Genomic DNA, 16,127 nt, shown 5'->3' with positions numbered 1-16,127 from the left:
AAGAATGAAGGGAATAAAACGACAAAGAGAAAATACATAAATGCAGTTGAAGGGCTGAAATAACAGCACTACTTTGGTGAGCAGAACTGATAAGATCCATGTGATGCTGGTTTCTAAATGCTCTCTAATGGACATAAACATTCCAATCTATGATTGCTTCTTTTTATCTTGGTATAAATGCCCATGCAGCTAATATTAAACACACATTTATTCTATTTTTTTAACAGGTGAAACAATTTTGTTTAAAAAACACTTCAGCGAAGAAGGAAGCACTAAGACCCCCAAACTGTGGCAAAGCTCATAGGAATATATGTATTTTGAATACATTTTCTTTTGTAGACAGTTTTCAGAATATAGAGAGAAATGTTTTCATGTAGTCAATATAACTGTTAAATAATGGGTCGTTATTAGTTTGTTGGGATTCTTTGTTAAAGTCAACTTTATTTTAATCCTTCTTAAAGGGGACCTATTATAAAACAAAAATAATTGTTGCAAATCTGTACATCCATTTGGGTCTCTACAAACCTGACTCTCGCCAGATGGCTTTGTTCTGCAGAGCTCCACACATCCATCTGGGATTGCTCTATTGGGGATGTATTTTGGAAGGAGGCGCCTTATCAAAGATCCTTGCATATAATTGGATAAACCACTTGTCCGTCAGCTTCGGAACTAAAATTGAAACCATTGTTTCCACAAAGAAAAGCCTTCAAAGCCGTTCTCTTCGGTAGATTGGACAACACTGATGAGATAGCAGCAACAATGACCAGATTTCTCAAATGAAAACCGGGGACATCTCTGATTTTGCTAAGCGGGCGAGACTTTAGGGGGGTTGGTTTGTTTTGCCTGATCTGCAACGCCGACGGTACGGGGAAGGCTCGTTCGGCTCAGCTCTGCTACAGCGGCAGGACCGCTAGTGACCGCCAGTCTAGTGATTACTACGTCACAATGGGCAGGTTACTGATTGGATGCTACGGGTAGCCATTTGGACTTTCTCTCTATTACCATCGATGTTTACATTTGGCTTAACATTGTTTCAGGTGAGCAATTATCGTCAGTGTGGAGTGAGCTATAAGCCATATTGCTGTTGAAAGATCCATATGCTAAGATAAAATTCTGGTTCAGTCCACCTTTCTCTCTCCAGTGTAGCTGCAGGAGGAAGCTTAAGAGTCTGGTGATAGCTGGAAGCCGAGCCACTTGTGCGGGTCGTAGACTCCATCTAATGCTACCATTAGAGTGAAAGCACCAGCAGCATTCAAAAGGGACCACAACATCAGCCAGAAAGCAGAGGAACTCAGAAGTGGTCTGTAATCACCATCTGCAGAACCACTTCTTTATTGGGGGTGTCTTGCTAATTGCCTCCTTTTCCTCCTGTTGTCTATTCCATTTGCACAACAGCAGGTGAAACAGATTATTACCTGTTGCTTCTTATGTGGACAATTTGATTTCACAGAAGACCTCACAGGCTCCATTTAGCAACTTGGCAGTTTTTATGCAACCCTGTCTTTAAACTGAACTAAATCTCTTCAGTACTGCTTTATGCAGTTTGAAGTGTTTTTTAATGAAATACATTTTCAATATTATGCACGGATATGAGAGCTTGATAATCTGGAAAGAAAAAGGTTATTATCCTCTCTAGCTGAACTCAGCATTTCAATCAGAGAGGTAAATTTCAAAGGTAGCTTCTTTAAATATGAAAACAGTAACGGTGTTTGTGATGCAGTCTGAACACATCTGGCATAGAAGATCTGAGTGAAGTCATGGCACTTTAGTGAGAGTGAAACACATATACACATACAGCGGTGTGCATAGTGAGGTGAGGGAGCATACTTGGGTGGTTTGAGGTCCCTGTGAATGAGCGCCTTAGGTTTCATGCCATGGAGATAGGCCACGCCCTCGGCACACTGAAAACACCAGCTCATGGCATGGGAAGCTGTGTAATAAGGGAGGGGTTCAGCTCCATGCAGCACTGTGAACAAGAGAACAAGGTCACAAACACCACGACGGACAAGAGACTCAGAACCAGGCAGCAAACCGGGTTCAATAGCTGCACAATACAGGGCCATACATCTCGACAGTCCAAAAGACTAAACAAATGGAGCTGAATTTTCTCCTGCTATAGCTGCTTCAGTAATTAGGAAAGGGGAAAAAAAAGAGACTTAAAAAGCATTCACAGTACAAACAAAAACCAAAACATGGCACCTCTGACAGGAATTAAATAACCTTGGAGAATAAGAGATTAAAAAGGGCAAACCAAACAGCTTCAATCCCGTATTCACCCCATTCAGTTTGTGCTTCTGATAATTGTTGTTTTGGTAAAACTTAGTTTTATTATTACATTGCCATAATCATTATTCAAACAATGTATTAAAATTCATAAATTGTTTAATAAAGGTTCATTTTTAGATCCCAACAAGTTTAGATATTGTGAAATAAATATGGTAATTTGATAAATTTTACATTTATTACTACATAAACACACAGAAGTATCGAAAATGGGTACCGCTAAGTCCCGGTATCGATTCCCGAGTATTGGTACCGTATCGGTTCAAATTTGAAAGGTGCCAGCTCTTACTTAAGCCGTATACATGGCGTATCAGTGTGAAGAGCAGCTGGTAGAGCTCGATTTCAAAGGCGGGACTAACAGGGTCAGCATTATCAGGTTAGAACCACTCAGATAACTACGGATATAATGCAAAAAACTCCAAGCGACATGTTCTGTTTTTTTTTTTTTAAGTTGGAGTCTGTGAAACATGTCAAGCCATCTAGAAAACTCTTCAGCGAAAGATTTTTGCTGCTTTTATCTAAATAAATCTGTGAATACAGGTTTACTCACATGTACTTTCTTAATTTTCCAAGGCATCAAACAACAAAAATCTCCAAATGCATCTTGACTGTTATGGTTACAGAAAGGCGCTGCTGTATTATGGATAATTTTGCCGTTGACAGTGATGAATCGTAAAGACCCGCCTCACGCGCTGTGACTGGTCCAGTCTTTCTTAGACTGTAGAGTATGGAGCCTTACCACACTGAATTATGCACTGTGTAAGGAAGTCTGGTTTGCCAAGCTAACAATTTAGTACATTTTGGCCAATATTTTTTATATCCTACAGAAAATGCCTCCAACTTTCTATTCCAGAATCCCCCTTTGCTAGAATGCAATAGGATGAGAAACCACAGCTGTCCATCAATCAGACAGTGTAAACAGGCTGCCAGGTCCTGTCATGTCCAAAGTGGCTCATTGGAAAAAACAAACAAAACAAATTGCAACTTTAGTGAAATTTAAAGTTGCTTTAAAAGTAATTTGATAAATCTCTAACATCAACAGCTCTCTCCAACAGGAACACACTAGAAAATCAGCTGTTAACACTGTTGACTAGGAGGTTCCTGTTACGATATTTTTCTGGGATGAACCCGGACACAGCACGCACACACAGAGTCAGTTCTTATGAGTGAGTTTTATTGAATGGTGTGGAAGATGGATGATGAGACCAGAGTCTTTCAACAGACGGAGGTGTAGGGTGTAGAAGCTGGCCGGCAGGAGGCGTGTGGAGAGACTGACCGGGAGGAACTCTGGAGCCGTGGACTTGAGAGCAGAACCTCTGAGCCGAACACTGGAGAGCAGAGCATCCGAGCCGAGCACTGGAGAGCAAAACATCTGAGCCGAGCACTGGAGAGCAGAACGTCTGAACCGTGCAGTGGAGAGCTGAACATCAGAGCCGTGCAGTGGAGAGCAGAACGTCTGAACCGTGCAGTGGAGAGCAGAACGTCTGAACCGTGCAGTGGAGAGCAAAACGTCTGAACCGTGCAGTGGAGAGCAGAACGTCTGAACCGTGCAGTGGAGAGCAGAACGTCAGAGCTGTGCACTGGAGAGCTGAACATCAGAGCCGTGCACTGGAGAGCAGAACGTCTGAGCCGTGCAGTGGGGAGCTGAACATCAGAGCCGTGCACTGGAGAGCAGAACGTCTGAGCCGTGCAGTGGGGAGCTGAACATCAGAGCCGTGCACTGGAGAGCAGAACGTCTGAGCCGAGCACCGGAGAGCTGAACGTCTGCGCCGTGTTCTGAAGAAAACAAACTGACGGAAAGTCTATGGGCTGACTGTAACAAAAACCAGGTTGACAGGAGTCTTCAGGCTGACGGTAACAAAACGGAGCAGACAAGAATACTGGCAGAGACTGAGCGGGAGTGAACGCTATGGACCGGCGACGGGAACAGAAAGAGGTGAGTCTTATAAAGCGGTGGAAACAGGTGATGGCAGATCAGGGTTAATTGCTGCCTGACAGGTGACGGGGAGTTAAGGCTAATTAGTGTCTGGAGCAGAGCGAGGGAGGGCTGAGTGAATTGCACACTAAAGGCAGACAAAAACCTAAACCATGACAGTTCCTAGCCTGTCTGACTTGACCAGAGACCAGCTTACTAGAAACACTAAACCAGACTTTTCTCTGCTCAGTCAACTCAGTCGGCACTACAGCTGGCATTCATTTTGAGAGAAAAAGGCTCAGTTTATTTTGATTTCATACTAAGGTCTTGTAAAAGAAATTGAGTGCCTGTGAGATAGTGTACTTTACATTTGGGTAAATTTAGGGCTGGGGGATTTTATCGATTGATTAAAATATTCTATTTGTGAAGATTTCATTTTCAGAAAATTTGACAATGCATCCTTGGGCCTTAGTGTAACTTCAGTCCTGTAACAGTCCTGAAAATGGTAATTGTTTTGGTAAAAGCATGCAATGTTGAACATATGTTTAGGAAAATATATTGTCCAAATACTCTAAAGAGGAAACTTTTACCCTAAAACAGTGGTTCTTAACTTTTTTTGAGGTACTAAACCCATCAGTTTCATATGCGCATTCACTGAATCCTTCTTTAGTGATAAGTAAAATATATATATATTTTTTTTTCAAATTTAATGTTTTTTACTGGTGCACGAAATGAGCTGTACATGAACATGACCTTGCTCAAAGAACAAAACCAACACAGTGCAGGAACTCACAGCAAATTACGGTATTATTTTATTCTGGCCCCAAAAAATATTTTGGCCCAATAAAAGAATTTCAGCCCCCAATTTTTTTTTTTTTACTATTTTACTAATTAAATATACATTTAGATTTTTTTAAAGAGTTTAAAATTTTTTAATAACTTAATTTTTTATTTTAAATTTAATTTGTTTTTTGTTGTTTTGAATCCACAACATACTTTTTTGGGGCCAGAATAAAGCATTGCCCAAATTACATACCTGCAAATCAATGCGACTTCTGCTGTTTTTGGGAGACAAGTTCAGATATGCGTGGCTTCAACTTGGCAAGTGCTACTCTCATGTCATCTTCACAGCAAAGTCTGTTCCTTTTCTTCTTTATTATGTCCAGCATCCTCGAAAAGGATTGCTCGCAAAGATATGTTGTAACAAATGATATAAAAAATTCAAGGGCTTTCTTAGCAATAACTGGGTACTTTTCCATTTGTCGACACCAAAACGTTGAGTGTTGTTCTGAAGAGCTGCAGTTGAAACTGGCTCTGCTGAATTTCAATGATTTCGTCGAGGTATCCATCATTTACATCAGCTGTCCCAACAGTAAACGTAAACGGCTGTCTCACCCATGCTGGATAAGACTCTCCTGTAGCGAAATATCCGTCGAGAGACTTTGCAAGCTCATCTAAGTGCTTGGCAATTACTTGCTTCAGTTCCATGGGTACAGAAACGTCTCCGATTCCAGACACATCTTTGATCTTACTCACACAGTCGTCCAGAAGGGGAAAGTTTGCGAAGTTATTGTTCTCTGTTCGTACACTATAGCCACATTCACCCAGTCGCTCTCACTAACGTGCACACATTTATACACTGAGACGCAGCTCGGTAGGCAACTTGGGGTTAAGTGCCTTGCCCAAGGGCACATCGACATGTGGCAAGGGGAAGCTGGAATCGAACCCACAACCTTCTGGTTGCCAGACGACTACTCAACCCATCAAGCCACAGTCGCCCAATCTGCATGACAATTAGGGGTGTGCAAAAAAATCGTCATGATGATGCATGGTGATTCTAATTTTCGTGATCTACTGCATCGATTCTTGACGCCAAGTATCGATGCTTAATTTAAAAAAATGAATAAATAAAATTGCATGAATGGTTGGCGAACATCAGCCAAAAACAAGTGTAATACAACTTCCAGTCCAGTAGATGTCGCTGCGGATGTCGCTGCGGATGTCGCTGCGGATGTGTTGACGCACGCTGCCTTGTGTCACAAGCATTTCCGGCCGCGGGATACTGCGCCGAGTCATTCAAAAACAAAACATGGAGGAGATTGAAAAACTTCGTCCGGCTCCATCACATTTCAAATCCGATGTTTGGAAGCATTTTGGTTTTAAAAACAAAGGTAAAAATGAAGTTGATATGACGCACGCAATTTGCAGACACTGCTACACCAGAATTAAATACTGTGGGAACACAACAAACCTTAAAACACACATGCAGAGGCGCCATCCAGAAAATCAAGAGCCGCCAGCGCCGCAAAATGTGCTAAAACAAACAACGTTCGATTGCAAGCTAGCCCCAACATCCATACGTGCAAAGTCCGTCACCGAGTTCATTTGCCAGGATTTGCGACCATATAGTGTGGTGGAGAACCGTGGGTTCAAAAAAATGATCAGCACACTGGAACCTCGTTATATAATCCCGAGCCGGAAACAGTTCACTGAAGTATTGGTCCCACAGATGTATGATGAGGTGAAACTACAGGTAAAAAAATCCCTGGACTCCGCCGAATGTGTTTCTCTGGGTAGATTTCTTGAGCCACCGAGTCATACATCACGATTACATCTCACCACATAAACGACGGCTGGGAATTAGTTTCCCATGTATTGCAAACCAGAGCTTTGTTCGAGTCTCACACCGGCACCAACATTGCACAGGTGCTTAGAGCAGCACTCGAAGAATGGGATCTGACCGACAAAGACCCTGCAATAGTGACGGACAACGCGTCGAACATGACCATCGCTGCTCAGCTGGCCGATATGCCACTTTTCAGGTGTTTTGCCCATACACTAAATTTGGCATCCCAGCGTGCCCTGAAACTACCCGCTGTGACTAGATTGCTAGTGAGAGTAAGACGGGTGACAACTTTTTTCAGACGCAGCACTGTTGCGTTCCATGTACTGCGTGAGAAGCAAGCTTTGTTGAACCTCCCTCTCCACAAATTGATAACCGATGTCGCCACCCGCTGGAACAGCGCACATGATATGCTGGAGCGCTTTTTAGAGCAAAAGCCTGCCATCCACGCTGCGCTCCTGTCTACCGAAGTACGGAAGTCTGAGAAGGAAATCTGCACACTCACCGATTCTGACATAACAACTGCAGAGGAGGTTGTCGCTGCCATGAAACCTATGAAAGTGGCTACACTCGCCGTATCAGAGGAGGTCAGCCCAACGCTATCGATTGTAGCGCCACTCCATGCCCAACTCGTCCATGAGCTCCAAGACAAACTGAGTGATTCCACCTTAACAAGGGAGCTAAAAACCACAATGTGCCAGGATCTTAACAAGAGATACTTAAACGAAAAGGAAGCTCTGTATAAAGCCTCGGCTCTTGATCACTGTTTTAAGGCCTTGCCTTTCCTTTCCGAGGATGAGAGGGAAAATGTCTACAATGGAATAACTGCAGAAGCTACCAGGACCAAGTGGGCATTACAGGTAACATTAACAGCAATACAGTTGAAATTTACAATAGAAATATAAAATATAAACGTATATATTCAGTTTAAAAAGCATAAATAAGCAGTGTTTCCCAGCTCCTTGGGATTCCTCCTGAGGAGCTGGCCCAAGTGGCTGGGGAGAGGGACGTCTGGGCCTCCCTACTGAAGCTGCTACCCCCGCGACCCGACCCCGGATAAGCGGAAGAAGACGGACGGACGGACGGAAATAAATAAGAAATACATATTTATAACTCAATTCATGAATAAGTAAATCCATCATAAGTAAATGCAGTTGTCATTGATAATGTGTTGTGCAAGATAAAATAATTCATAATTCTGAAGATTGTGTTGATTTACTGTTTTCTAGCAAGGCACAAGTGGACTTCAGGCAGACTCAATGGACGTGGACGACGGCAGCCCAAACCCTAAACAAGAAGACATGCCTGCTGCATCTTCATCAAAAACATCCAAACGTTGTTCTCTAATGGACCTACTTGGACAGGCGTATGGAGCAGCGGGTTAGTTTAAAAATATGCTATCACAACATGCTGAAAGAAATATTCTTAGTGTTTCCTAATTTAAGGATGCCCCACAAACTATACATGCATATGGCATTTAATTATAATGTAATGTAACAATTAACATGATGATGATGATGATTTAATGTACTGAGTAATATAGTGTATATATCTTATATATATTTTTTTTATTTTATTTTAATTATTGCCTTGTCCTCCCATACTGAAACTAAAAACTGCTGAAGACCAGGCAAAAGACGAGATGGCAAGATACAAGGAGGAAGCATCCCTAGCCCTTAGTGATAATCCGCTTGGCTGGTGGAAAGAACATGAGGGCCAGTATCCTTTTCTGTCTCGAGTCGCTAAAAAACACTTGAGCATTCCAGGTACTAGTGTCCCCTCGGAGAGAGTTTTCTCTACTGCAGGGGACATTATCACTGCCAAAAGGAGTGTAATTTCCCCTGAGCACCTGGACCAGCTTCTGTTCCTAAACAAAAACATTAAGCACTAAGAATGGCATTGTAGCTGTTGCCTTTGTACTTATTACTAGTTCAACACTTGTTCATTTGTTTTTTGAGTAGACACTGGGCACAGTTAATGTATTTCGCTGCAAGGGATGTTTGCAATATATATTTAAATTTTTTATAGTTTTATAAAGCCTATGCACTTTCTTGTCTCAGTTTGTCCTCTTGTGTTTATGGAATGATATTGTTATAATGGCAGCTACTTCCAAATGTTTTCATTTCATTGAATTAAAGGACCACTCAGGCCATGTACCCGGCACTGATAATGCTTATTTTGTTATTTTTAGTTTTATAAATCCTAAGCACTTCAATGTGTCCACTCCAGCAATAGTAATATTTGTGTCCAGTTACAGTAATATTTGTTTTCATGGCAATACCTTCAAAAGCCATTTCTGAATGCAGTTGCTTTCAGTTATTTATCAATTGGAAGACACTACCCAGATCATACTCAGCCACTGGTAATGGCTGTATTTTTTTCTAACAGTGTTCAGTGAAAATATTGCAATGCATCGAGATGCATCGCAATAATTCAAGTATCGTGATGCATCGTGATAGAATCGCATCGTGGCCTGTGAATCGTGATTCGAATCAAATCGTGACTTCTTTGGCAATACCCACCCCTAATGACAATGTTGCTTCAATCTGCATAACAATGTTGCTGCTCTTGCAAAAACTGGGCTAATTCCACACACATGGCGAAAACACGATTCAGCACCTGTGATAACCACAGAACATTAGAATGGTACAGGCGTACTTCGAATTCAGAGCCCATTTCTTTACACAGCTCACTGAAGATGCAGTGCCTCAGAGCACTATTTCACACATAGTTCACACATTCCACCAGTTTTTAATACTTCTGCCATTTTTGGAGGCAAGGATTTAGTTGCCTACACATGCCTGTGCAGAATACAGAGCGTAACAATGATGTGCGGTGCATCGGCTTTTACTAGCGCACCAAAACCAGATTTTCTTCCCAGCATGACTGGAGCTCCGTCCGTACAAACTGCAGAAACCATACCCCTTAGAAAGATTGTTATCTCTGAAGAAGTCATGAACAAGCATCTTCACATCGGCTGCCTTAGTTGTTGTTGTAAGAGGCTTACAAAATAAATCTTCTTTTATCATGTCTTCTTTCACATAGCGCATAAAAACAGCAAGCTGGCTTAGATTAGCAACGCCTGTGGTCTCGTCAAGTTGAAGGCTGAATTTTGCCGGAGTTGAAATTAGATCTGCAACTATTTGAGACAGAATGTCTTTACTCATGTTCTCTATTCTGTCGCTGATGGTGTCATTTGAAAGAGAAATTTGGGATAATTTACCTTCGGCCGCTGTTCCGAGTACCAGGTTCGCCATCTTTAACGCAGCTGGTTTTATGAGTGTTTCACCGATGGTGTGTGGCTTACCCTGCTTTGCAATCAAGTAAGCAACTTCGTACGATGTTGTGAGGATCAGTTTGTTAACGGGTACAAATCCAAGAGCAGGCAGAGTGGCCCTTTCATCGAATTTGGCTCGTTTCACCTTGAATTCAGCAAGCGTTGTGTTCTTGTATTCCCCATCTCCAAGGAGCTTCAAGAAGTGTTCCTTTAGTTTTGCTGGTGTGAGACTAGAGTTGCTCAACTTGGCATTGCATATCATGCAGATATGACGTTGACTCCCATCCCGTTCCACGATACATGCGAATCCATGTTGTACATATTCGTCCGACCACTTTCTTTTTTTGCTTGACATATTTAGTATGAATTAAAATATTAAGAAAGAAACCACAAAACATTACAACTACGACAGCTGTTGACCATTGCGCGCACTGAATTCCCCGCAGCACTGATTGGCCAAGCAATGTTACCTCATCCTCTGCAGCAAGTGATGGCGGAGGGCGTGTAAAAAACAAAAAACAAACAAAAAAAACGGTTCGTGTCATTACTGACTTTACACAAGTGTGTCTTTACCTCCGCTGCAAAGGTGCTGCCGAATCCCTGAGACCGACTCAGCGAACCCCTAGGGTTCGATAGAACACAGGTTAAGAACTACTGCCCTAAAACAAGGGTCTTAAATTTATTAATTTATTTTTATAAGTTTGAATTTACACAAGTGATGCCTTTTCTTATATGTATACTCAAACTAGCTCATTGTGTAAAACCACTAGCAGCAAACATTGTTATTTTTTTCATTGTTTATAAAGTCTACCATCTTGTTTTCCAGTTTCCCAGCTTGTATTTAGTTGCGCACTGAACTTTGGCCAACTCTCAGGCAAGATAATTGGAAAAAAGCAAGCTTTTACATTTTTTTTACAAAATGAAAGGGAGAAGAAAAAATCTGCTTAAATGGATTTGTTATAATAAAATCAGAGATTTTATTTTTCAAGCTATATCGCCCAGCCCGAGGTAAAACATTTAAATCCTAAGACGACGAACTATAAAACATAAATATAGCTTCTTTTTTTTTCAGGGATTCTCAAAGTGTGGTGCGTGAGCTGCCGCTAGGGGCTGTGCGAGAAGAAAAATGCAATGCCGGTCTGACGGTGTTTTCCCCACTCCATAAAGACATGCAAATAAACATTTCCTTGGTAAAAATTTAAATGAAGACTGTAAATTTTATAAATAAATAGAAATGTATTCACACAAAAATTTATTTATGTAGAAGTCTTCTACACATCATTTTAAGATGAAATATAGAAGTTTTCTTCTAAGCATTGTGCTGTATATGCGCACCTAGCTTGTGGCCTCTATTTCATTTATTCTCGCAAATATGCTCAATTACCTGGTTAACTTTCATATTTGCAGCATCAAGTTCTTCCTTCACACTTTTGCCATACTGGTCCACAGTCCACTTTACAGTTTCAGCTGCCTTCCTCCCTGTCCTCCAGAAAACCTCAATAAAGTACAACTAGTACAAAAGACAGCAGCTCGCTCGCATCATTACATCATCTACTTCACACTTGAACATTCCCTCCACTGGCTCCCTATCACATTCAGTATTAATTAATCCTATGAACAAGGCCAACCACAACCTGGACAAAGCAGGACACATAACCAACACTATGATGACGTCATATATTTCAGTTTAACACAGATCACACATTACAATAATCAGTCTCTGCTTTGCCCATTATTGCACATCAACTAATTATCACAACTCCTGAGTTTATAAAATGGCACTATTTAACTTTTTTGAAGTTTAATAAAACTTAAGTCTTAGTCCAGTGACTGGAGACCTGTCCAGGATGGACGAGCCCCCCCACCACGACCCTGTGTGACGTCGAGCTGCGTTTCCCCATCAGATACGGCTTGACGTCACACCTGTAGGGAAAAGCCGGTATAGAAAATCGATAAAGGAGGGGATGTTACGTTTTTAAAACTTTAATAAAATTGCTCAAGGTTTATCAGAAAAAAACATAACTTGCTTTTAAATATGAACATTTTTAATTAGCAAAATGTTATTAATGTATTTCGTTATATTAAATATTGTTAAAGGTCATCTTGGCTGCAGTACTGTCTGTCTGGCAGGTGTTTTGGGGTCAGAGTAAAATGAGTCCATAGATCCACAGACAGGAGGCTTTTTCAGCGGTTTCTTGTACGACATGCTTCTACAGTGAAGCTTCACATTGTGCTCCACTTCGTGTAAAAATAAAAAAATAAGTTCATAAAAGCTCTCTGAGAATCATCTCTGGCCTCACCCAGTTAGAATCCGCTCTCCAGTCCATGGTTGTAGCTGCAGTTTATTTTGTGATGTAGTTTCCTTAATAATCAAAATCCTAGTAATTTTATTAAGAGTGTCCTCATTAGATGGACGCTGCTGTATATTGACTGATATACACATTCAGACCCTTCTTCTTCTTAAAAAAAAAAAAAAGCGCGTCATGCTAAATTAGCCTGAGCTAGCGCTTTACTCTTCGAGTTTTAAATAAAACGTAACAGCGAATAATGAGGAGGTCCCTGGTTGGTCGCCGCGTTTATCAGCTAAGTTGCTGGAAGCCAGGCAATAAACGCTGAAAGGTGACATGGCCACAGGTGGAAATAATTCATTAATTAACTGCAGGAGTAGCGACAGACACACTTACTGAGGGAAGTTGTTGTCAGATGTTCAATCCACTCCACTTCCAGACTTGCTGGTTTGCATAAACCCAAAGAAAACCTTTGACCACCGCTACTTTCATTCATGCATCTGTGGTCAGTTTGAGACGCTCTTCCAAAAGTTATGATTGAACACCGATGAAGCTCAGTCTGGCAGATGTTCGCTTTGCAAAGACCCGCCCTACTCTCTTTGTGATTGGCTAATGTCCCGGCTCTGCCAGGTTTCATTGGTTGAGAGCAGCTTTGGTTTAAAAACTTGAATAAAGAGTGTAGACGGAACAATTTGCGCTCATTTTCCAAATGACGGAAATCCGTCGCAGCGACGGAGAACTTTAACCCCTGACCTAGACACACAAACAGCGCTGTCCATGTTGCTGTGACTCTGAACTGGCTATAAGCACTGATGCGCATATTATGCCCATTTCGCTGCTGGTGGGAAAATTGGTAGTAGATGCGGTTTCTAGACTATGTTCATGCACAGAGCTGTAATACTTTCCATTGTGATTCAGACAGGTGCAGTTCATTTTCAAGATGCTGTTTTAGTGCGTATTCACACAGGAACAAGGAAACTGGAAACCGGAGAAGGGGGGTGAGGGGAGCTGAGGCGTGTTTCTATGGGTGTGCTTACCTGCTGAACAGGTAACAGCTGTCAAACAATCAGGAAATAACTTTTTATTTCTCCGATTGCCTTCTCTTTACAGCTTTATCGAGGCTGGTGCTCTGCTATTCTTACTCTATGCCTGCCTGCCGCCCCCCCCCCCCCCTTCTCGCGCTCTGTCTCTCTCTCTCTCTCGCTCCTTCCCTCAGACACAAATCAAATTAAACCTCTTCATATTTCTATTTTGCGACGTAAACTGTCAGTCAGACTCAGACTCATAAGCTGGTACATATAATAAAAAAAAAAGTGAGAACACACAGGTGTTCAGAGTTTAGTCTGTGAATGCACCTAGATGGTCTCTGCTTCAGAAACATTTCAGGTTGTCTGTGGAGCTCCTTCCGATCTAAGGGTCTCTTTCTTTCTCTGGCTCCAGGCTTAGCCACCGATGCACCTGAAAATCCTCAGGATCCTGTTGAGGATGTTTATTGCAATTGAATTCTAATTATGTTCTAATTTTATTTCCATAACCTTTGTTATGTTATGACGGTTGTGTTATTGTAACTGCAACTGCAATTTTTTGTGTGTGTGCGTTTTCGTCATTTGAGCATGATTAAACATGCTGCCTTTACTATAGCTATAAAAAAGCTTGTTGCATGTGTTTGTTTTTTTTGAAGATTGGGGGTGCGTGGCTAAAAAAGTTTGGTAATCGCTGACCTAGAGGACATTATGTTATTTTTATTTCCTTGTTCCAGAAAGAGATCAGAATTTAGATTGAACAAGGAAAAAATGTATAGTGACCGCTTAACAGAAAATTAATTAAAATAATTCTTAACTCAGAAATAGCACACAGATGCAAGGGGAAACATGTAGTTATTACACACTGTGTGCTTAACTCTATGTCTTTGGATAGTAAAGTAAAAATTTTACCCTCAGTTTTATTTCTGTTGCCCATATCTTCCTGCTCTTTCCATGGTTCATTTAAATATATTCAACAAGCACAACCACTACAGGCACTGAAATTCTATGGACAATTTGTTAACGAATCAAACATGCATCCATTGAAAGGACCAACTGAAACAGGGCTGCTTCTCATCTCATGGTTGCAGGCTTTATATCAAAAAGAGTGGAACAGAAGCCACCACATGTAGCATAACGTACTGTTCTCCAGAATTGCATCTGGACTCACCATTGTACAACGAGCCACCTTCAGCATATTCCATCACAAGGCAGACCTGAAGCAAGAGAAGACAAGAGAAAAAGCTCTTATAAAAAAGCCAGACAGATCCTGCGTAGCGTGTACTACCACTTCATTTAACTTACCGGACTTTTACAAGAACCATACAGCTTCACAATATTGGGGTGGTTCACACGTGAAAGCTGTCTGAGCTGGAGACAAAGAAGAAATAATATATCCTACTCTCTGGACAGATCGACAATAACAATTAACTGCTTATGGACGGGAAAAAAAAAAAAATCGTCTTGTCAAAGGTAGAGTGGATGATTTTTCCGGAAATGCAGGTAAGAAGTCCCTTTTTGAATCACTGCACATGCAAACGACTGTTTTACCTAATACACTTTGATCTTATTTATTTCTACTTAATTATTCCTTTCTATTCTTCTCATAAACTTGTAAACGTGTTTGCTTCTTGCGACTCTCAGCCATTTTCAAAGTATATGGTGAAAGCAGCGGAGCCAGAATGAACGGTTACCACCGAAGCTAACCCCCAAGCTAACTAGATACATAAACACTAGAAGTGCGCAGCCAGCAAGAGGAAACTAGCAAGGAATGTGCAGACAAATTGTTGTTTTGTGAGTGCGTCACAATAATTAGCAAATGGAACAACAATTAGATGAGATAATCTCAGAGTGCAATGATGTGAAAAAGTACCGTTTTCTGTTTTATCATAATTAGGAAGAGACTATATATTCTTCCCTGAAGTTGGAATTCCATGCAGAAAACGTGGGAGGTTTCTTAACACTTGCTGATATAAACTATTCAATAGCACTCCAGTGACTTTGTATGCAGGGCAGTTAAACTTTTTTTACAGTAGCAGGCCACACACTATCAGGTAGGAGGGTGCACTTATGCCGGTGCCCGAGCCCCGAAGTGGAGAATTTTGAAAAATAGTCTCCCTGATGTATTTTGGAAGCTTTCAAGACAGGTGATTATTTAAAGAATAGAGTTAGAGTGCATGTTTTAAATTGAATAAAAAGCAAAAAAAGTGAATGATCAATTCTTCAAATGCAACCTTTGTTTTTTTTAATTATTATTCTTAAAACATTTTTTCACATGTTATCATGTTTTAACAAGGTTTTGAACAAATTTGCATAAAATTAGTTGAATTAGAATTACTAGCACCATATAAAACAGATCAGATTAGGTGAATATATGACAATTTACTAACTTCCAAGCGCGCAGTGAGACAACACGTGCACGCTCAAAACCGGGCAGGCGCGCACTCAAAATCAGTCTCGCGCGCGCTCAGTTCCTTCTCTGCTTGCGTACTTGACCTCCTCATTCCATGCTCAACACCAGCTGTGCTGTGCTCTCGCTTGGCTGTTTTTCCGCGAGCGTCGCGTGAGAAGAGTTTTTCCAGAGTTGAGCTCGGATTGGTTCCTGCGCGCTCAACCAGAAGGCACAAATATCGCTCCATTATATAATCGGGGAAATGTAGGCGGCGGCAACAGCTGCTATAGACGGCGATTTGCCGCCGTTGACCGGCTACTTTTGACT

The 16,127-nt window shown here is 41.3% G+C and overlaps 1 protein-coding gene across 5 annotated transcripts in view; it reads right to left on the bottom strand.

Annotated features, from left to right (window-relative positions):
- map3k7 (mitogen-activated protein kinase kinase kinase 7) overlaps window positions 1-16,127 on the bottom strand; it is a 69,595-nt gene that overhangs the window by 50,509 nt on the left and 2,959 nt on the right. For all 5 annotated transcript variants that reach the window (XM_036147133.1, XM_036147130.1, XM_036147134.1 and 2 more), the window contains exons 4-6: window positions 14,714-14,779; window positions 14,580-14,625; window positions 1,828-1,966 (exon numbers count right to left, since the gene is read on the bottom strand). In XM_036147133.1, the coding sequence (XP_036003026.1) occupies window positions 1,828-1,966; window positions 14,580-14,625; window positions 14,714-14,779 (251 nt within the window). The remainder of the gene's footprint in view (window positions 1-1,827; window positions 1,967-14,579; window positions 14,626-14,713; window positions 14,780-16,127) is intronic.

The sequence above is a fragment of the Fundulus heteroclitus genome, chromosome 15 (assembly GCF_011125445.2).
Source record: "Fundulus heteroclitus isolate FHET01 chromosome 15, MU-UCD_Fhet_4.1, whole genome shotgun sequence".
NCBI lineage: Eukaryota > Metazoa > Chordata > Actinopteri > Cyprinodontiformes > Fundulidae > Fundulus > Fundulus heteroclitus.
This window is presented reverse-complemented; position numbering and strand designations above follow the sequence as displayed.